Source organism: Trifolium pratense, linkage group LG6 (assembly GCF_020283565.1).
Source record: "Trifolium pratense cultivar HEN17-A07 linkage group LG6, ARS_RC_1.1, whole genome shotgun sequence".
Classification (NCBI taxonomy): Eukaryota; Viridiplantae; Streptophyta; class Magnoliopsida; order Fabales; family Fabaceae; genus Trifolium; species Trifolium pratense.
Window position 1 is genome coordinate 1,138,201 of NC_060064.1, and position 24,275 is coordinate 1,162,475.

General features: G+C 31.9%; 2 protein-coding genes across 2 annotated transcripts; one reads left to right on the forward strand and one right to left on the reverse strand.

Annotated features, from left to right (window-relative positions):
• The first annotated feature begins 1,149 nt into the window (after positions 1-1,149).
• On the forward strand, positions 1,150-5,560 carry LOC123889634 (serine/threonine-protein phosphatase PP1 isozyme 3-like). The gene is made up of 4 exons (XM_045939051.1): positions 1,150-1,613; positions 3,758-4,317; positions 4,663-4,884; positions 5,181-5,560. Exons 1-4 carry the CDS (start codon positions 1,439-1,441, stop codon positions 5,202-5,204), a joined length of 981 nt encoding a protein of 326 aa, XP_045795007.1. The 5' UTR covers positions 1,150-1,438; the 3' UTR covers positions 5,205-5,560.
• A 5,193-nt stretch (positions 5,561-10,753) lies between these two features.
• LOC123889633 (probable serine/threonine protein phosphatase 2A regulatory subunit B''delta) lies at positions 10,754-18,936 on the reverse strand. The gene is made up of 13 exons (XM_045939050.1): positions 18,421-18,936; positions 17,331-17,570; positions 16,637-16,742; positions 16,287-16,383; positions 15,031-15,136; positions 14,730-14,820; positions 14,043-14,184; positions 13,760-13,907; positions 13,463-13,572; positions 12,942-13,098; positions 12,564-12,689; positions 12,312-12,462; positions 10,754-11,227 (listed from the first exon to the last, which is right to left on the reverse strand). The coding sequence occupies exons 1-12, from the start codon at positions 18,562-18,564 to the stop codon at positions 12,322-12,324; spliced, it is 1,608 nt and encodes a 535-aa protein (XP_045795006.1). The 5' UTR covers positions 18,565-18,936; the 3' UTR covers positions 10,754-11,227; positions 12,312-12,321.
• Between the last annotated feature and the right edge of the window lie 5,339 nt (positions 18,937-24,275).

A 24,275-nucleotide genomic window follows, 5' to 3' on the forward strand; every position in this document is an offset into this window, starting at 1 on the left:
ACTCGTACGCAGCGAATGAGTAAAAATAGGGCGTGCGAGAAAGTCGTAGGTAGCGGATGAGTAAAAATATGACGCGCGAGAAACTCGTAAGTAGCGGATGCGTAAAAATAGGGCGCGATAAACTCGTAGGTAGCGGATGAGTAAAAATAGGGCGCGCGAGAAACTCGTAGATAGCGGATGCGTAAAAATACGGCGCACGAGAATTATTATATATATATATATATATATATATATATATATATATATATATATATATATATATATATATATATATATATATATATATATATATATATATATATATAATAATAGGTGTTTAAATTTAGAGTTTAATTGATGTGTACTATTATTTAATGAATGTGACACGTCATATGTTTTAAAACACATTAATAAACAAATGGAGTAGTTTACGAAAATAATTTGTAATAAATATTCATAATTTTTCTTTCAACATATTTTCATATTATAGGCGCTTATTTTTAGGAACAAAAGATTTCTTTAAAGATGATTTATATATTTTGTTTTCTTCTTGTAATATGGAAGTATGCTATAAGTTATAAAAAATAAAGTTTAATTGCATATTTGATCTCTTATATTTATTTTAGGTTTCAATTTGATTTCATAATTTAAAAAGTTTTAAGCTTATCATTTTAGTTAAATTTCTGTTTAAATCATCTACGTGGCTAATGAATTTGGATACACGAACAACTTATGAGCGTACTATGTGAAAATTTTAGAAATTAATTTAAAATTTGACAAAAAGTAAAAAAAAAAAACAACTTAAAATTTAATGAAAATAACAAACTTACGATTGAAATCAATAGCATAAAGACCAACTTGAAACTATTTAAATATAAGAGGCCACGTTAAAACCTAAATTAAACACAAAAGACTAAACTTATCAAAAAAAAAAAACACAAAAGACTAAATATGCAAAATAAATAAGAGTTTAATTGATATGCACCAACGGTGTAAAATAGTTTTGCACGATCGCCAAATAAACAACTATCATTTTGTCATGTCATATCATATCAAGAAAATGGAATGAAATGAAGTGATGTGACGAAAAACATGGTTGATATTGATTAACGGTATAATATTATTTTCCATAGTTAGTGTATATAAATTAAATCCAATAAATAAACTTCCATCTTTATATATAAAAAAAAACTTCCCTCTTTCTGATTTACTTTCCCCAAAGTGAATAATTTCCAATTAAGACCCATCCATCCCAAAACGACGCTCCTCTACCATCAAAACGACCGTCACTCCCAACATTTCATCGTCGTTTTCCCTCTGAGGAATGATATTCCTTCTTCTTCACTTCAACTCTTCCAATTTTCACTTCAAATCTTCGCATCTTCAACACCATCATCATCTTCATCTTCTTCAAATCGAATAGTGTGTACTTCGTTGACTTGGTCTTGTTTCGAAGAAAATGGAGCAATCAGTTGTTGATGACATAATCAATCGGTTGTTAGAAGTTCGACACCGTCCAGGGAAGCAAGTCCAACTATCGGAGGCTGAGATCCGTCAACTCTGTGTAGTTTCTAGAGACATTTTTCTTCAACAACCTTATTTATTAGAACTCGAAGCACCTATCAAAATTTGTGGTATTTTTCTCTTTATTTTCAATGATTTTGTTTTCTATGCTATTTTATTTCTTAACAATATAGCAAAATTGACGAGTTTTTTTGTTGCTTGGTTGAAGATTTTGTAAATTCACGTTTTGTTTAAGAGATATTCTGCGGTTATTTTCTGAATTTGAAATTTGAACACTTCGTTTATGTGATTACTTTTTGGCATGCTTAATTATGACTGTGTTCTAAGCTGAATTAGTGGTAGGGATTTTCACATTAACACGGAGTTCGGCCGCCGCGATGTAAGTAAAACCTAGCAAAAAAATTGTTCCACTTAGAAATGGATTCTCCCGAAAGATTCGTCCCGAGGGGGAGGCACATTATCGACTTGAGCTAAATCACTTGGTTAGTGGTAGGGATTATTGAGGGCTTGTTTGTTTAAGCTTTAAAAAAATGATTTTTTTTTTTTGAAAAAATCTATAGATTTTTTTGCAGAGATTTTGAAGAAAATCTAAAGCTATTTTCCATTGGTTTACAATCACAAAAATCTATTTTTTTAGAAAATTGTTTTCAAAAAAATAGATTTTGAAGAAAGCTATTGAAAATAGCTTTTCATTTTGAAGAAAAAATGATTTTTTTTACTAAAATGATTTTTGAAAAAATATGAAACAAACACAAGTAAAATAAAAAAAAGTGATTGAAACAAACGGGCCCTGAATGTGTTTTGAAGTTCATAGTAAGAGAGAAACATACACTAGACTAGGGATTAATTTAATAGTGTTTTGAACTGTGGAAGCTGATTTTTTTTTCTTCTTTTTGTTTCCTACTGTAGAGAATTATGGTTTGGGAGTTAGTGTTCTTCATTTGTGGAATATGAATTTGGTTGATGAATTTATGTATGTGAGTGAATAACTTTACCTTATGATGCGAATTTTGATAAGTCAGCATGTGAGCTTTAAGAATTTATATTTATCTGCTTTTTGAAATTGATATTTGTGTGCGATTTTTTATTGGGTAAAAATAATTATTGATTTACATGAAGAATGCTAACAAAAGCTATTGATTAACATCGCTAAGCTTGTAGTAGCAATTTATATTATCTAGTTTTACATAACTACAAACTGCAACATTAAACATCATATAATAAACAACAATAAGAGTCTTTTTCCACTAAGATTAGCTACATGAATGAATCATTCTAACGCAGATCATTAAATTCAAATATTTCTTAATGATTTGACCCTTAGTTTTATATGGCATCCGTCTAACTGTGACCATGGTAGTATTCTCCATAGGGTCCACCCTCTTCATTGATTATCCTACGAGTCTTTTCCAGACATTGTCCAAATCAAATATGATGAGATTTTATATTTTATCTACATTAGGCACTATCCTCTCTTTCTATATTGCTTTCATTACTAATTTGATTTTGTCACGTGACAACTTATCCTTTGCAATATTCTCATCTCTACAACAATGAACTTATTTTCTTGCTGGCCCTTTACATATTAGTGTTTTAATTCCATACAACATTTCAACTTGCAAGTCTCAGTTAAGAAATAAAAATTTCCTTTAAGTTAGGGTGGTACTTTTCTATCACAAATTACAGTATAAGTATAAATCCATTTCATCTACAGGGCATGAATCTTATGTTCGACACTTGACACCTGTCACTCTATTTCCTCATCATTTTGTATGATGAATCTAGATATTTAAACTGGGTGGCTTGTGTAAATATGTTCTCCAATTTTCATATCTAAGCTATAATTTGTGCGTCTTTTGCTAAGTTGACTTTAAATGTCATGTAATCTGTTTAAGCGTAAAGTTTTTTTAACTACTTTTTATTTTTATCACTCTCCAAATCCTTGCAAATAAACTCTGTTCATGACTGCATTAGTTTGCTCAAGTTATTTACTAGCACTTTTTAGTTTTTTTCTTCTGGTTTGGTGGATTGATGTTAAAATGTATGAAAAGATTTACGTATAAAGATCATGGCATCGCTGATTACCAACATCATATTTTAGTTTCAACATAAAATTTGACACATTAATGATTGATTCATGCCAGTGGCCACTGGGACCCACATGGTGGAATATGGCTTAGTGTCTGCTGTATGACACTGTATTATTGTAATTTTAGTGCAATGATTTCTTAATATCCTTATATTGATGTTTCAGGTGATGTACATGGTCAATATTCTGATCTTTTAAGGCTATTTGAGTATGGTGGATTGCCTCCCGAGGCTAACTACTTGTTTTTGGGGGATTATGTGGATCGGGGGAAGCAGAGTTTAGAAACAATTTGCCTTCTCCTTGCTTATAAGATTAAATATCCTGAAAACTTTTTCTTATTGAGAGGAAATCATGAGTGTGCTTCTATAAATCGGATTTATGGATTTTATGATGAGTGCAAGAGAAGGTTTAATGTAAGGTTATGGAAGACATTTACAGACTGCTTCAATTGCCTTCCTGTGGCAGCCCTTATTGATGAAAAGATTCTGTGTATGCATGGGGGGATTTCTCCTGACTTGCATAATTTGGATCAGATAAGAAATCTACAACGGCCCACCGATGTTCCTGATACAGGTTTGCTTTGTGATCTTCTATGGTCTGACCCAAGCAAAGATGTTCAAGGATGGGGAATGAATGACAGGGGAGTTTCATATACATTTGGTGCTGATACCATCTCAGAGTTTCTTCAGAAACATGATCTTGACCTAATTTGCCGTGCTCATCAGGTGAAACTCCTACCTGGCTACCTTTAGTGCTTAACATGTTTACCAGGTTTTGGAGGTTGAGTTTGTACAGTCATTTCTAATTTTCTAGGACTGAAACTCAAATGACAATGAAATTTATTTCTAGCAATCTGCTCTAATCTGTCAATATATTTCCAGTATATCATAATTACTTTATTTTGTTTGAACTGCAAATTACATTTGCCCTTGTAAATTGCGACAGAAATGGTTTTATGCATTGACCCTAAATATCTTCATTCTGCACATTATTTTGAGTTTATATTGAGGGATTACCTGTCAATCAACTACACTGTTAAATATAAACTTTTTTTTTAATGTTTTGACTAGGTTGTGGAGGATGGATATGAGTTCTTTGCTAACAGACAGCTCGTAACAATATTTTCAGCACCTAATTATTGTGGGGAGTTTGACAATGCCGGTGCTATGATGAGTGTTGATGATACACTAATGTGCTCTTTCCAAATATTAAAGCCCGCTGATAAAAAAACAAAGCTCAATTTTGGAAGTACAACCACTGCTAAACCTGGAAACTCTCCCGCAGGTGTAAAGGTGGGTAGTTTAGTATTTTCTGGCAACACATGCTCAACTTAATTAATAATAGTTATGCAATTTGCGCACTTTGGTAGGTTCATATCGTATGATGCATCTGACTTATGATTCAATTAGTGTATGTGGTGCATCCTATAATCTATTTTATGTCTTGCTTCTTTCTTCAAAAAGTTGTACTTTGGCCCTAATTACCACATCACTTGGCAGTTCGCACTGATGTTGTCCACGTTTTTGTATTGTACATTGTTCACACTTCATTTATAATCTAAATGTCTTCCTCTCATTGTTCCTGGCAGTCCTTCCTTGGCGCAAAAGTATGATATTAAACTGCTACAAAGATTGCTGTAACTACTTGTCAGCTTGGTCCTGAGCTCCTGATGGTGCAAGAAAAATCGAGATCCATTTTGTTCACTGTGACATTTGGAATTGCAAAATCAAAGGGAAAACACGATCACAAACTATGTAAACCATTGTTTTTTATTGGTACAAATTCTCCATTTTGAGATGGAGAGTCTTACTTTCTGTCTTCTGTTGTACACAAAAGAGTTGGTAATTTTTCTGAATCGTAAGCTTCTCAAACGTAGATGAATATGTGGCTGAGAACCGATATAGGAGTGGCGTATGGATGATATTTGAGGCTGGTAAGGCTTAATATGGATGAATCTCCGGTTCCCAATATAGTTGTCATATTTACTTCTCTGAGAAATCATGTTTTAATTTGGGATCTCTTACGTTTTAACTTTTAACTTTATTTCCTTCAAAAACTTAGCCATATTAACTCATAAAATTGATGAAACATCTTTCATGCGGTATTAATTTTTCATTTCTGATAGAATCTATTTCTCCTTCACAAGATGTTCTCCCTGAAAAATTTGTTTGTGATTTTGTGGAATTATTTCCTTACCCCCACCCCCAGTTGTCGCCCGCCACCCACGCACACACACCACAATTTGTTTATATTTTGCCAAATTTACCCGTTTTGATTTTAAAATTCATATTGGGAGAAAAATAATTTTACACAGGCAAAATGAAATTTTAGGAACTTTTTACACATTTTTCAAATTTTAAAATTCGAATGTGAAATCCCATGCAAAAATTTGCAACATCTGCAAAATTATGTAGACAGTGTTACTGAACACCCCTTCAAAAAATAAGAAGTGTCAAATTTCAATGTGATTTTTGTGTTGAAGCGGATTAACTTACAACTTTTCTGCTTTTTTATAGATGAATAATCTTGCTTCTAATAATAACTAGTTATGTTTTGTGTCCATTACATTAGCTAGGATGAGTGATTCTTGAATGAGGCCTTATTAACATAATTGTCTTTATTAGATTAGAGACAGAAAACACTCATTAGAGAAAGCAAATGTTATACTTTTAAAAATGAAATTTCCAAGGGTCGGTTTTACTATATAAGTTGTACCAAACACAAATTACATCGACCAAAATTAACTATTAGCTATAGCAAGAATGATAAATTTAATAACATATACTTGTCTAAAAAAGAACATATATACCAACAGAAGAAAGAAGATAAAAAGAACATGTTTCATGTATCTTAAACCTTGTACATTAAACTAAAATTGTATATAGTCATCTCTGTTACACAAGCTCCGTTAAGGAGAACTAACAAGAATCACACTTAGTATATTAGTCAGACTCAGACATGCATTTTATTGAATGAAGCTACACTTTGTAGCTTCTTGTTCTCAAGAAAGCTTGTTGGACGGACGTATGCTGTGTGTCAATGTCGAATCAAACACATCAATGACATGATAATCTTTAATCACACCTCCTTTCACGATCCATGGATACACTACAAAAATTACGAAAGGAGAAACATACATTAATATACAGAAAATCTCATTTAAAATCAAAGTAATGCGCCAAATTAAATAGTTCAGGTTCAAAAACCAGAACACATACCATGCACAAAATCTCAAACCCTAAATCTACACAAACCATACAAAAAAATCTCAAATTTTTAAGAATGAACAAACAAAATCTCAAACCCTAAATCAGCCGAAACATAAATAATCCGTAACAAACAAACTCTAAATCTAACAAAACCATGCATAAAATTTCAAATTAAAAAATAAAATAAAAAATAAAAACTCAAACATACATTTATTTTATAACGTGTAACAAACAAACCCTAAATCAACTGAAACCGTGCATAAAATCTAAAAAATTTAAGAATGAACAAAGAAAAAAGAAAGGAAGGAAGGAAAGTGACATACTCAAGGCTTGCTTAGCTGATATTCGGAATGAGGGTTCCCTACAAACCATCTTCCTAATAAGATCTATAACATACGACGACACAGATTCAAATTTTTCCTTTGGAAACCTGAAATCTGTCTTCAAGATATTCTTAACAATCTCATCATAAGTTTCTCCAAAGAAGGGTAATATCCCACTCAACATAGTCAGGAGTCCATCAGGGTGTCACATCTTCAGTTCGCTGATGATACTCTCTTGTTGGGGGTTAAAAGTTAGGCAGATGTTCGGGCTCTTCGGGCTGTTTTTGTGTTGTTTGAGACTATGTCGGGGTTGAAGGTAAATTTTAATAAGAGCTTATTGGTTGGCGTCAATATTCCTGATTCCTGGTTAGGTGAAGTTGCGTCTGTCTTGTGTTGTAAAGTGGGAAAGATTCCTTTCCTTTACTTGGGTCTCCAGATTGGGGGTGATTCGCGGCGCTTGGTGTTTTGGGAACCGGTGTTGACTCGTATAAAGAATAGATTGTCTGGGTGGAAAAGTCGATTCTTGTCGTTTGGTGGTCGTCTGGTTTTGTTAAAGTCTGTCTTGATTTTTTTACCTGTCTATGCTCTTTCTTTCTTCAAGGTTCCCTCAGGTATCATTTCCTCTATTGAATCTCTTTTTATTAAATTTTTTTTTGGGGGGTGGGGGGGTGGGGGGGGGGTGGGGGGTGTGGGGGTGGTGTGAGGAGTCGTTTGAGGGGGTGTCAGTTGTTACTTCTTGTCATTTTTTTTGCAGGATCAGACTTTGGACAGGTGGCAGTGGCGCCCAGATCCTGATGCAGGGTATACTGTTGCGGGAGGTTATCAGATTCTGACTCATCAGGTTTATGTTGCCTTACATGATGCGGAAAATCTTATTTGGCACCCTCAGGTTCCGTTGAAGGTCTCCATCTTCGCGTGGCGTTTATTGCGGGATAGGTTGCCCACGAGAGCCAACCTGGTCACTCGTGGAGTTCTGTCTTCTACCGTTGATTCTCGTGTGTTTGGTTGTGGAGTGACTGAGTCGGTCCATCACTTATTTTTATCTTGTAGCATTGCTGGCTCTCTTTAGGACTTAGTCTATGCGTGGGTTGGCATTTCTCCGATGGATTTCACTACTTTGCGTGATCATTTTGTCCAGTTTACAGCTTCGGCAGGGGTATCTCGAGCGCGACGGTCTTTTCTACAGCTTCTTTGGCTAGTTTGTGTTTGGGTGATATGGACAGAGAGAAATCATCGTTTGTTCAAAGGCTCAACAGGCACACCTCATCTTTTGTTGGATAAGATCAAGCCTTTTATTTAGGTGGTTGAAGTCGACAAGTATTACGTTAGCTTTGAACTACCCTAGCTGGTGGTCTAGTCCATTGTTGTGTTTGGGTCTTGTATGATTTGATTGTGATTGCATCTCTATAACTTTATTGTAAACTTTTTTAGTCTACCTTGTCACGTCTTGTTCAAAAAAAAAAGAGTTACACCACAACTCCAAATATCAACTTTCTCATTATAACACTCTTTTCCCAAAATCACTTCAGGTGCCGAATAACAAGTTGTTCCCACAACACCACTCATACTTTTCTTGCTTCCATCTTTAATAAGCCATTCTGAAAAACCAAAATCACCAAGTTTAACGTTTCCATTAAAATCAAACAAAATGTTATCTGGTTTTATGTCTCTCTGTGCTACTCCATTTTTATGACAGTGATCTATCGCTTCTAGAAGCTTATTAACTAGACATGAAGCTTCTGGCTCCGGTAACGGACCTTGTTTGATGCGTTCGAAGAGGCAGTTAGTTTGGCAGAGTTCAAGTACGATGTATGAGAAATATTCGTCTTCGAAGCAGTCGAAGATTTTGAGAATGTTTGGGTGTGGAGTGAGGTACTAGTTCATAATTTTGGTTTCGTCGATGAAAACGTTATGTTTTGTTATTTTGATGGCGTAGGAACGGTTTGAAATGGTGTGATAGCATTGGAAAATGATTCCAAATCGTCCTTTTCCGATTTGTTTCTGAACTTGGTAATGTTTCTTCTAAAGGGTTTCTTCATAGATTCTGTTTTCCATTATTTTCCTACACTTTTTCTTGTTAGGGTTTGAAACTACATGTATATATATATATATGTAGGAGATGATTTTGATGTGGTATTTATAAGCTCGCAAATCTTCTTTTTTTCTTTTGATAAATCTTTTTCGTATAAATATTTTGTGTATCTTTTATGGTTGTTATTTGTTTTTAATAAATATCTTTTTTTTACGACAATAATATATATCTTTTTGGATATTTACTAGAAGGAGATTTTTTAATTGATCGAACAAAAAAAAGGGGATATGTTAAAAATTATTTTATGGATAAAACTGTCAAATTTATCATGTATGGTATAGTAACCTTGTCCTATTATTGTATAAAAAAAAAATAGAAACGGTTTGTTTATTTTTTTTTACGGAGAAACTGTTAGTTTATTGTTCACCTTAAAAATAAAATAAATACATGAATAGGGTTTAGGCCCCTTTTGTAACCAAAAAAAAAATAAAATAAATAAATACATGAATATAATACAGTATAATTTTTTTAAAAAAAGTTTTCTAAGTAAAGATGTATAACTATAATTTTGATAAAGCAGGATGTTTCCTGTTAGTTGTCTTACCTTTGTATTTTTAAAATCGGAAAAATTCAAACTCAAACAATAATTTAGGTTTTTCCTGTCAACTTTGAAACAGGTTTTTCCTTTGTTGATATGCGTAATTCAACCCAACTCGACTCGACTCTTTTACAGTTCTAAATTTCTAATCAACAATCAATACATTGTTGTATTTTTTTTTTACCTGCCAAATACATTGTTGTATTTTAATACTGACATGCGATTCATGATAATTTACATACAGTCATATATATGCCTCGAATTTATTTTCTATATGGCATGCCAATGTATGCAAATATGGCATGCGGGTTTATGGTATGAATGTGAACCGTGGAGCATGTTATGTGTACTTAAAAAACAACACTCATTGTTGTTAATAAATAAATAAATGGAGTTTACACACTCGTGCACGAGAGCATTACTCGTCATTAATTTTCATCTATAATTCCATTTATCCCATCTGATAGGGACATTTGATGCTAATCACCTAGCCATCAAAGGTTTGTTTGAGCTGTTGTATGGAAGTTTAATATTTATTTTTTTCTCCTGCCCCTCTTTAAGTCTTAGTTCAACCAGCTTAATCAGTTGAAGTACCGATATGATTGTTGTATATATTGATGATATACCTCACCACGTCTCGTCTCTATTGGCTGTTGTTGTACTTGGCACACTCCTGGAGTTCTAGTACTCAGTACTTATTGTACTTTGATAATTGGCTGTTCCATCCTAGTGAGTTCATTGTCATATTGGTATAATAGATTTTATTGTTGTACTGTGATATTTCCATATTGGTACTTCTGGAGTTCTAGTACTTTACTCACTCTCTCTCTCTCTCTCATATGATTATCTTATTCTTTTTTAATGAAGTGGGAGAGTAGGATGGGGAGAGAGAGAGAGAGAGGATTCATATCCGTCATGCTCAGTCCAGAGGCAATTATAACAATGAAAAAACAATAAAACATGTTTACATTTCAAGGCATACACTATTAAATTCTTTAATTGGCCTTAAGGCTAAAACGAAAAGGGAATTCATCAAATGACGGCCTGAGTAGTTGACTACAGAAAAAATTGGAAATGTAATTTACAAGTAAACTGATCATGGCCAAAGTGACTAGACCATTAAAACAAAACGACCAGTAAACAAAAATCCATCTAAATTTCTCGTTACTTATGGCAACATACTCAAATGATGTCAATTTAATTTAATTTAATTCAACTTGGGGCTAATTGTCGCTTAGCAAATGTCCTTACTTTACATGGACAATTGGTACAAGCAATAAAACTTCCATGATAAAGGTCCCAATGTCTGTAACTACCAGCAGATATGGATATCTTTGTTTCCACCGGCACCCATCCAAAATACATTCCATTTTGCAGGGGCGAAGTATGGACTCAAAGCTGACCCACCAACTCTATAGTCTCTGCACAAGGGCCAGTCATCCGATCTAGGGCGTTGATATCTTTTCTCATATACTGTATTGAAGTGAGATGAAATGTAAAAACGATGTCTTAGTTAATGGAATACTATAAAAATATGAAGAAATTGGAACACACTACATAAGGGTCAGATAGTTTCATTTCTTATTTCATATGTCAGTTGTCAGTGTCAGTACATAATGATGGATTAAGTTACAGAATACAAGTTTCACATCAAACAATTCGCATGGTATTATTTAAGTTTTTTTTTTATTGGTGACCATATTATATATATGAAGTATCCATCGTTCGGCAATAACTAATCCCCGTTAAGAAATCTATTTGGCACAAAGGGTGGGTTCTTCTCTTTCAACCAGATTTTCTCTAGACACAAGAGTCAGAGTTTGAACGCTCACCACTTGCTTAAGGTGTCTTAGTCTCTAACCACTCAAACCAACCACATGTTGATTTATACAAGCTTATTCTACAAAAATACAGCGTACAAACAAGTCTGTAACATCTATCAGTGTGCAAGGGCTCTGCGCATCAGGGTAACTGGGCATAATAACACAGATGACTTATTTGTATTTTCTACAATGAATAAGACTATACTCTACGACTCTATAGGCTTTAGACGACACATTTTTTGTTTTGCAGAAAAGCTGTAGGCCCACACCAAAATATCCTATTTATTTTAATACATTTTTTTATTTTTGTTAGTCAAATCAACCTAATTTTTGCACATGGTTGGGTATTAAAATTCTATTTTTGCAGGAAACACCATACTCTAGCATTGCTTCTGCCTACTGGACTGAAATTTACCAAAAACTACTACTGCAACTCTGCAAGGTTGACATAGAATATGATCTAAATGAGTAAACACAATAAAATTAAAAAAGAATAATCAAATATGACTCGGTGATCTGCAGTGCCTGTAGTATTGTCTAGGGATATGACTCGGTTCGGTTTAGTTTAGCGGTTCGGTTTTTGGGTTTTTTTGTTTGGTTCGGTTTAGTTTAGCCATGATGGTCTGCTAGCCAGCCTGATTTTGGGTGGACTATATCAGTGGGCAAGCCACAATTTCTGAACTATATTGTAACGCAAAGTAAAAGTGGATTTATACCATCATATTTCAACTTACATAGAAGATGTCAGAAGGGAGCCTCTAGTGATTCATCCCAAACTTCTGCACTTCCATTAGAAACATCCTCTACATCTTCTTCCATTGAAAGCCTAATATATTCTCTGTGAGCAAAGCGATCCCACTCTGTCAACGTAGGATTCTCACGTTCCTGTTCACACATGACATACATCAGAGTAGTCAAAACTAACCAACAAGAGCCAATCATAATGATTCAACAATATATAAACTTTTATTGAATAATTCACGCACCTGGCGAATCAAAAATGGGTCACGAGTTTCAAAGGCCATGAACTTATTTAGATTGAACAGGATATTGAAAACACTTCCAGAGAGCTTTCCACCTTTCAGGTCACGCAGAGTGATATAGCTTTCGTTCTGCAGAATGAAGAACTTAATTTAAAATTCAGGAAAAATATATATCATATAATAATATGAAATCAACCAAATGACAAAGAAAGAGGATAAAAAGGGAGGAACCAAAAATGCATAGTGGAATATGTTCTTCCATGACAAAAAGCTAACTTTTTAACTGCTCAGTAGAATTGCTTCATTTTCCACCTAATGGGACTTCCCAACAACACAATGAAACATGATCAAACAATCAATAAAAAAGATTGAAAAACAAACCTCGGATTTAACCATGTCAATTATCTGGCACAATATATCCTCAAAAAGCACAGGTTCCTGAGCCATGCACTCCATTCGATGCAGTTGCTCCTCGTAAAAAAATTGCAGTTCATTCCGTGTTAGAACTCCGTTCCCATCCAAATCAACACACTTAAACCTAATCATGACAAGTCAAAGCTGACAGTTAGTTAATAAACATCAACTAGGTAAATTTTCCCACGGTTTTCTAAGGGTATGTCAGCAGGCATGGTGAAAAATAGAGGGAAGTGGAAAAAATGACAAACATGGAAAGGCTTTTTTTTAAAATAAAAAATGCATAAAATTTTCAACTTTCTTTTGTTTCTTCCATGTATAGAACCTCTAGTGATTCATCCCAAACTTCTGCACTTTCAAATAAAACATGTTATTATACATGCCTAAAATAATGCATCATACAAGTATCAGCAACTAATCTGGCGAGGTCTTAACAGAGGGGGGAAAACTAACAAATGAATCATAAAAATTAATAAGAAACAAAATACCAATATTCAAGACTTGGCTCAGATGATTTATCCTCTTCTGCTAGTATGAAGTAAACAAAATCTTCATATCCCATCTTTCCCTCAACTTTACTAGTAAATTTTCTTGGGACCTGAGATAATAGAGTCCAAATATGAGTCACATCAGCAAATGATCTGATAAATCATATAAAATAGTGGACAGACCGTATATATCTATAAGGAGGTGAGGGCTTGGGGGTTTGGATCGTATCTAGCTGAAGACAGCTGTAGTCAAATTGTAAGACAAAAGAAACACATAATACTGTTATCTGTGCCAACCTGAGAAAATATTCTATCGACAATTCGATAGGTAAGTGCGTGGTTACCATATCTGATAAGATTCTCTTTGTCTATCAGGAAATCATGATCTGTATCCAGCTCCCAAAACTTGCAGTATATAACATAAAAGTGCTCGTAAGAGAAGTATCTGCAGGTAATATCAAGGAAAGGAAAAAATGATTACTGCATTTCAATATAAGTATATTTTGTTCATTTGAAAAAGAATGAAACCAAGGTTATTTATTGAAGTTCATGGTAATGACATTTCAAATGGTATATCTACCTCAAAACTTTGTTGATGTCTTCTTCTTCATCGGCATGCTGCATTGCATCAATTATGTTTCCACGCTTCAGCTCCCTCAGGGTAAGACGACCAGTTCCTGATCTATTGATGTAGTAAAATATTCTGTGTATCACAGTTTCAGCTGGGCCATTGGAAAAGCAAGTACATAAGAACATTACACCACTGCCAAAGAGGTAAGACTGGTATTGAGTATGTGTAAAGATGATTAACAATTGGTGTTGGCTGAAAAGTGGATTGGTGGCGGGAGAAAAGTAAACGGTTAAAGAGCATCCAGTATACACCAATTAATAAAGTCGTCATTTGAGAGGATGCGAGGAAAAAACAATTTTCACAAACTTTATATGCAACAAATAACCACTGCTTCGAAAGGTGGAATAGCTAGTTAAATTTTGTAGGAAAATATTTGATAGATACACGAAAGCACCCAACAAAGTACTGAAAGAAAATAAAATTTTGAAACATATGCATGAAATACAATAATCAATGTCAGTGAACCTAGCACAGCAAAGAGCTCTCCTAGGGCATGGAATGTCTAACTTATCAGTCAGAATCTTGACAGTAACGCCTCTGTTAGATTTCCATAAAAGAACCTCGAGTTTTTTTTGTTGATATCTACAATTAGATGAACCTCTAAATGCAAAGTTATAACCAAGATGGAAGACAAACCATATCTCTCTTGAAACTCAGGTGTGCTCTGCAGGAACTCCAGCCCAGGATGAGTTGCCAAAAGCTCACGTAGTATAGGTTTAAAATCATCCTGATACAAAGTAATATTATCAAAAAAGATGGATGGGATTATAATACCAAAGCCAAGAAAATCAATAAATTTGACCCTAAAAAGGTAAGTCATTTAGCATCAAATGGAAATTGAATAAATGACATATTTGATAAATTTCATCAGGCCATAATGTTCAATTGAATAATGAAATGAAAAACAGAAAAGGAAAAAGAAATAGAAGCAACAAACCTGAGTAAGGTAATTGAGCTGTGGTTGCTTTAAAATTGTGTATATTTGGGTCCCTATATCCTTCGTCAACAAGTTGCCATTAATCCAATAATCAATAAATGCTTTCCTACAGGAACGTTACATCGAAGATTAAAGAACAAGTAATAAGAAATAATAATAATTACAGCGAATAAGACCATTAAATTATAGTTCTTATAGTATGGGAAGGGAAGGTTTGAGCAAGTTGTGTTTACTTTATTAATAATAATACATAAGCTCTTCCAATCAAGAAATCCATTGGCATACTTTCCAATTGAAATGAAATGGCTACTTGCAAGACTAACTTCTTGTTTAGAACCAAGTACAGTAGGCCCATGGAGTCACACAGCCAAACCATGTACAGAACCATTTTTCAGGGCATTTGTTTCTTTCCACCAAATTGCCTCTATTTTTAAAATGACGGTCTTTTATTTCTCTTCATTTAATTAGGGGTATTTTTGTGAAAAGATGATTAATGTATTATCCTGTAATTTGGAAAGGACCTTATAAAAATGGACAAGAAAATATTGCAAAAGGGTCTTGCATATATGATATAGGGACGGAGGTAGTAATAGTGTCCTTTTTATCTTTGATGCCCTCTTTCATTATTAAATGATAATAGTTTCCTGTTTTGCTTTAATACCCTCTTTCATTACTAAATGATAGTAATAGTTTCAAAAAAATATAGTAATAGTTTCCTTTATTTCACTGCCAGGATGTCAAATGAGGATCTTTTCCAGAGCTCCGTATTCAATACTAAATTTAAAATGTGAAGTTTCCAGAGTCGCACACCCATATAACTTCAATATGAATATGTCTATTTTCAACCAATTTCTAAATCAGGTATAACGACGTAATATATTCCTAAAATCACTTTTCCTTTCTGAACAATCAGTAGTACTACTATTCAGTATTACTATTAATACACAACGATAGTAATGATATTCCAGGCCATTAACATCTATAGATAACCATTATTGTTAAATAGTGTTATAGCGTAGTGGAATTTGAACAAACCACTATTATTCCGCAATAAGCTATTCAGTGCAACAGTTTGTCAGATAGTGACTATAGCATTGTTGCGTAGCGGAATTTGAACAACCGCTATTTCCTGCGATCCACAATTGACAACAGTGGAGGCAACAACCTATTAACCATCCAAACAGGTAAATCCAGGAACCACCATTCATGGAACAGAGAAGTATGAAAGTTGTGTTACAAAAGTTTAAAGTACAAACCTTGTCACAATACCAGCTCCATTTTCGATCTTTCTGTAAAGAGATGTGGAAAGAAAAGATGGCAGCTTGCATATTTCCTTGGTAACTGACTTGAATTCTGACATACCATTGAAAAATGTAAATCAGAACTGAGCTACTATTACAACACTTTTGTATGTTAAAGAGTAACTTCAGACAGATAATCACTTTTTGTCTACTGGAAACATTAAAAATAAGTTAATTTTACTCAAAATCAGGAGAGCGTGTGATTGCTTAAACAGCTAGAGTGTGCTACTAATTGGAATTTTTTTTTTTTCCCAAGTTGCAAACTGGTCTTTCAGGCTATAACTCATTTATGAGTAATATCTTACCATGTATCTGCAGCCCATGTGACTGATCAGGGAATAAATGGTCAATTCTAAGCATGCATTGTTCTTTCAGTTCATTGGGAGGAGGACGCCCATCTTGGAAGTAGAACTGCAAGGACACGGCTACTTGTTACAAACATGAACATAGAATGAAAACAGGGTGAGGGAGGGGGCGAGGCAACAAAAGAAGAAAGAACACACATCACACTCTTGGCAGACAAAGCACAAAATAAAAGTATCACCAAATAAGATTTTAAGAAAACTGGACTGTGGTATGTAATGGGATTAATATGAATGATTTGTCGCGTGTTCATGCAGTTTTTTATGAGTATTGGATGTGTCCTATTTGGCAATAGCATTGACATCAGTAAAAACAATGAGGGAAAAGTTTTTTGTTGCAATGTGCAGTCCATGCAGTGATTTGGTGCATACGGCTAGAGCAGAATGCTGGCACATTTAAGGGTGTCTTTTTGCTCCACAGTCAGTGAGGGGACGAGATTCTTTGAATGGCATCAATTCTGTGTTCTGATAATGGTTGTTTTAAAAAAGGTTCCATTTCATAACTGCATAGAGATTGAGCAACTTTGCTGTATTTTTTTAGGCTAAAAATCATTTCATCTTCCCTGATTTATTTTAAACTTTTAGTTCTGATGCATATCATATAAAACATCAAGCAAACATATCTGACAAGCCTCACCTGAGGTATAAGTTCTCTAACAGGCTCGCTAACAACTTTTAAAGAAGAACCCAAATTAGAAGGTCCAACTCTCTGTTTCAATATGCGAGGGGAACCGGATGAACTTCTCGGTGAAAGAGGTGGTGCGGTGCCAGCAGGAAACATAGAAGGCAAAGAATTGCTCGAAGCATTTGGACTTGAGCAATTCCCCGGGACATTCAACGGAACACCGGATTTTGCATCATTTAGCAATGATGTTACCTGCACAAAAGAGCCAGTAAGACACATATAAAATCACCAAATGCACACATCATATCTATAGAAGTGCTCAACAATAAAAAAACAAAAAGGCATCTACTTGATAACCAATATCTCATTCACCCACTTTAATACATCATTCATAGGGCTTGTGGGAGTAGGCAGCAAAGAGTTTAATATCAGCCTTCCAAAAACAAGAATAGGCTACAGTGAGTGACTACTCTAAAGACTAGAAAAAGATTGAGCGACACACAACAGTTCGAACTCATTACTTCCCGTGTTGTCAAATAGCAAATATAATAATACAGCAGAATCCTAAGTTCTAACAAACTGTTTGTTCCATGATACTACATTATTTAGCCATTGTTCTGTTCAACATTCAAACTAACTTTCTCGCCTCCCAATGCCACTTTATACCACAATTTTGTGAAGCTAGAGAAATACAAATTTCTCTTTAAACGCACAGTAGCATCCAGTTCACCGCCATAACAAACACGCACATAGCATCGTCTATAGAGGCATTGTAGCTTAGCTGAATTTAAGCATACAAAAAATTGACAACATTGATTACTTCTTGAATATGGTGGTGAGAATATCTAGTCTAGGATAATAATAATTTAAACATATAAATTGATAACAATAATGCAAATCCCACAAAAATCTTGTGGATTTTACTACTACTCTATTAACTTAATGATGGTTATTAATTATCTATTAATTATTATTATTATCAAACAGTAACCGTTCCTTTCAATAAAAAGAATAAATTATACTAAACAATAAGAATCAGCAATAGCGTTAGCAATAATAGATTGATTTGAAAATAGAGAGAAAAAGAGAAAACGAAACGTACGAGACGATTGCTATCAGGAACCGAAAGCCATTGATCGAAAAGCGTCTCAACGAAGGTGAGATTAGACTTAAGAAACAAAGTAGATACATCTGGTAGCTGCAACAATTCAACATCCAAAGACGCCGCATCGGTAACAACCTCCATTGAAGAAGAATGATGAAAAACGAATCGTAAATTAGGTTTAAGAATGCATTTGGATCGAAAACGCGTGCATTGATTATATTCTATATCGGAATCGGAATGCGATTGTGATTACAGCTGTGAATTCAGAGAATGAACCCTAGATCTTGAGAATTTACGATATATAGATCGGAAGAAGAAGAAAAAAAAAATGGATGGAAGAATAATAATGCGAGTGATATAAATATAAATGGATAATTTGTGAAGAGATCCACACGATTATGGAATGGAAGGAGAGGGAGAAAAAAAAAAACAAATACTAATAATACTGGAAAAATAAACACACAAAGTAGAGGTGTTACGTTTACGTTACTTTTTTGTGTATTTTTTTTATTTAGAAATTTAGAAACGAAAATGTAAAATAAAAAAAGTTCAGCAAAAAAATCAAATTCCACACGTGCTGCTTGTGGAGTGCAATATTCAAAAGTCAAAATTAATCAACTGTGTCATAAACATCTTTAATTCAATGGTTGACATTAATGCATTCAGTCAACCCCCACTTCCATGTTCCGATGACTTCGGAGGTGTTCGCGGTGCGGTTTAGTTCCGTTTTGAGCATTAAAATTATCCTAATTGCGAGATAAAAATGTATACGATTCGGTTTAGTTCGGTTGATTTTTAAAAAGTCATCCAAACCAATGCGGTTAGGATTGGTTTGGTTTGTGCGGTTTATCGATACATAAAAAATATGACGATATTATCAACTTGTTACAAAATAAACCTAGAAAATTTTAATTTATTTTATTATTAACATGATATAATATGCATACTTTTTAGCAACTCTTGCTATAGTACAAGAAATACTAATACCAAGGAACAAGAACAAACAAGCCCCAGGCTTGTAACTGCAACTCCTTCACAAAGCTATATTTATTTTGACACTAATAAAAAAAGAAAGCAATATTTTGACATTATCTTCATTGTCTTTTTATTCTTTTTGAAAGAGGTTATCTTCATTAATCAAAACACCAAAGATAATGGTGTATTGAATAGGGGATATGGATTGGGTGCAGTCAATAACTTAAAGATTAGATCCACGGATTAAACAAATCAATTTTGATACCAAATTAATGAAAGGTTTTTAGAGGAAAGCCAGTAAGTACCTGAATAATCCAAAAGAAACAAAAGTAACACAAATATAATGTTACTAAATAAATAAATAAATAAAAGTTGTCCAACAAAGATACCGGTAATAATAGTAGGAAAATTCTATGGTACATTTCTTAGTTGGAATGTTTTGATACATTCCTAATCTAACCAATGAGGATGCAATGTTGACTAACTTTGAATTATATGGTACAACAACATATATGGTACTTACCATGTATCCTTACATCTATTAATATTTCAACTAAGTCCCTAACATATTAAAAGTTTTAAAATTACCCCAATTTTTAAATTATTTTTAATTTTAGTTGTGATTTGTGATAATTAAAACAAAATTACAACTAAAATTAAATAAAAAACAAAATGTCACAAAATCATACGTTCTTTTCTTTTTTTCTTTGAAACAAACATCATGGTTTACAACTTCTGAGCTTTCATTCTTCACCAACAAAAAAAGTCCAAATGGCTTCTTCCATTCCTATTCCAAAGAAAAAAAGAAAAACTTGTCTTCTTCCATCACCAACAAAAGAATATTTCTTCATCCTCATCCTGATTGATCAGATCTGATATCAAAGGAAGTTCATGGTGTAGATCTAATAATTCAGATGGAAAAAAACGTAAAAGAAAGTTACAAAAGATAATATATTTGAGTTTATTATAATAGATCTGGATTTAAAGTTACAAAATAAGAACGAACATACCACTTCATCAACAAATCAAATGCAACATCGTTTGGGTAACGGCTGAGTTGTTTTCAAACTTTTGAAAAATATGATTTTAGATTTTTTTTATTTTAGATCATTTGAATCAAAATTAAAATCATAAATGTATTGTAAATGATTTTTGTGATGCTTCTGGGTATTTAGTTGTTATTTTCGATGTTTAAATGGACCTGAAACTGTCGGGTTAAAGCTTGGGATCGCGGGTCTAAAACCGGGTCGGAGTTACCCGGATGGAGGTTGAAGATGAAGTTTGGTATTTCTATCAATCGTAATTGTATATATACTAAATACCGCAAACAATATCAATATATATACACCTGGCCGAGCGGTTAACCTGTTTGGCAATTGCTATCATGTCACGGGATCAAATCCTTATTGCAACATTTTTTGAATTAATTTTTTTTTAAATAGCCTTCAAACTATGGAAAAAGAAAAAAAAAATCGTAACAAGGGTTTCAAAATTCAAACCCAAGACCTTTAGAAAGTGGCAAATAACTCAATTAGTTAAAGTTACGATTTTTAAGAAACCTTTAATTAATCAAAGAAACCTTTTTGTTACGATTAATAAAGAAAATTTATTAAAAGTTTCTTTTTATTAAATATTTCTTTTAAAAAAAAACGTTTTTTATTCTTGAAAAAAAAATTAAAAATAAAAACAAAAAGTCTCAATTATTAGAAAGATTTGATTGGTTAAAAAACATTTTACATTGGTAAAGGAAATATTTTGAATTCATATAATACTAGCAGGACACCCGTGCGCCCGCACGGGAGTCGCGGCGTTGCCGCTTCTCGGTAACATGAAATAGTAAAAAATAAAAAGATATAATATTTGGTTAAAAAAATAGAAGAAAAAAACAACAATGGTAAAACTATCACAAAAAAAAATTAGGTCTCTGTATTAATATATGAATATAAATATAGATAATGTAAAACTTATGAAAAAATAGTCTACCTTATTAATATATTAGTTAAAACATAGGTCATGTAAAAATCACCAAAAAAACTTAGGTCCATGTATTAAATATTTGAGTATAAATAGTCCCGTAAAAATATGAACAAAACATAAAAAAATAAAAAGAATGTAGAAAGTTTAGTTAATAAAAAAAATTATAGAAAGAATAAGATGAATACAACAAAAATAATATATACAATAAAAAAAAGTAGTATATATTTAGTCACAAAAAAATAAAAAAAACAAAAAAAATATAAAAATGGTATATATGAATCTATGCATAAAAATAACACAATATATTCACTTATATTTTAACAATATTATATAACAAATTTTTAAATATTTTATTCCAAATAAATTTATACCTTAATATAATGACAAACTTAAATATCGAATAAAAGTCAATAGACCCGTGTGAATAAAAGTCACTTATTTTCAATTCTTATTTTTTAAGTGTATTATTATTTGATTAATAAAAAAAATTTGTATTATTATTTGAGTGCATTTGTCTAAATTACCTTTAACATAAATGAGTAGTTTTACAACAAATTATTTTTATATTATATACATGCACAAAAAATATGAAAATAAATGAGTAGTCAGTATATATTCTATATTTGAAAACAATTCAAAACATTATTTATTTTGGTAAGAATTCAATACATTATTATTAGGAGATTAGGAGGCAATCAAACAACTTATAGTACTAATATTCTAAAATGGTAAGACCCCAATTTTTTTAACATACGAAAACAAATTCTTATTATGTGATAAAAAGAATTATGCTAAAAAACTAATATATTTTTATTAAAATATAAGCATTAGTTTGATAAAAAAATTATTCACATTAAATTTATTAATAAAAATTAAAATTCAAAATTTATTTTAAAATATAATTCTTCATTTTTTTAACAAGCCAATTCTTCATATTTTATTATCTTAAAAAAATGGAATCTATTATTTATATGTTTAGGTGTTTCTCTCTCATAGTCTTATTCCTATGTGGCATCATTTCATTGATCCATGTCTTATGTGGCATTCTAATATTTCTCCAATTCATACGGAAGAACATATTGTTCGTTATTCAAATTAAGATTAGGTATTATCAACTGATGTTAGAGTTTTAAGTATTTATTTATATTTTTTTATATTTTATTGTCATTTTTTTTAATCATGTTTACTTATTAAAAAACACTTTTTGTTCATATTATTTTTTATTGGTGTAAATCATGCTTATAAATATTTTTTTTGTTTACTATTATTAATAAATGTTGTACTCTTTTTTTTACTCATTATTTTTTTGTTTGTCTAATTTTTCATGTGATATTTAACAAATATACTGATAAAATAATAGAAACTTCTCGAAGGACTATGTTATAGAACGAATTGCTTATCAAAAAAAATTATATAGAACGAATTGGCCAAATGTGGAACTGAGAAATTGAAGGCTTAATATGTTTCAAAACAAAATTGAAGGCTTAAGAATCTCTGAACAAAAATACTCACCTTAAAAGGAATATAAAAATAAAAATAAAAATAGTAATTTAATTGTTCACAAAAAAAGTTATTCTTAAACTTCATACTTATCGAACAGAGAAAATGGTGTGATTGTCTGAAATATAAAAGGAATGAAGTAATTGACTTCATAGATTATTTTTCTATTTTATTTTATTATTTTATTAATTTTATTAATAAAAAAAAGTTACATAGTGATTTATACCAAAGGGGTATTGATAAAAAAATAATCTACATGGTGATTTATAAAAAAGGGGTATTGATAAAAGTTACATAGTGATTTTCATATAAAACTTTTCAAAAAATAAAAAAACGGAAACATAAAATAAAAGGACAACTATTTTTGTTTTAAGTAAGATTAAAAAAAAATATGTGTAGACAAATATAGCATTAATATTTTATTTTTTTACGTAATTAAAAAAATGGATTTGTAGATAAAAAGAAAAAAAAATGTGGGAGAAGAGGTAATTTAGATTAAAAAATAAATAAAAATAAAGTGATGTAATTTAATTTATGTTACATACAAAAAATTGGATTTGTAGGTAAAAAGAAAAAAAAGTGTAATCTACCTATATTAACAAAAACGTGGCAAGATGGTCGATGCCTATTTAATAAATATCTATAGGATATATCGATGCCCAGTTAATAATTGATTTTTATTTACTAAAAAATTGAATTTGTATAAAGTGAGGTATTTGAATTTGGGTTACATACAAAAAATTGAATTTTTAGATAAAAAGAAAAAAAGCGTGAAAGAAGTAACAAATAAAGTGGAGTTTTGTGGTTATAATTGGCCATTTAACTCATACTATTGATTATATGTTGGTTCCAAAAATATAACAAATTAATTTATATGGCTTAGTGGTAAATGTAATAAGAAGTGTAACTAAAAGGTTAAGGGTTCGAATCCTATTGAAATTTTTTTTTAGCAGTTTTCTACTAACGTTTTTTTATAAAGACAAAAATTAACCCTGAATTGATTATGTGTCAAAAAATGAATAAAGGGCAAATTGAGAATTTCATTAGTATCTTCTTTTCTTATATAGTAGATGGTTCCAAAAATATAACAAATTAATTCATATGGCTTAGTGGTAAATGTAATAAGAAGTGTAAGTAAAAGGTTAATGGTTCGAATCCTACTGAGAAATTTTTTTAGCATTTTTCTACTAACTTTTTTTTATAAAGACAAAAATTAACCCTGAATTGATTATGTGTCAAAAAATGAAAAAGGGGCAAATTGGGAATTTCATTAGTATCTTTTTTTCTTATATAGTAGATACGATAAATATCAATTGAAAGTGAGGAAAGTAACAATGATTTTATATATAAAAAAAGAAAGAATTAAAAGTAATAATATCATGTATTACTTTGTTTTTATT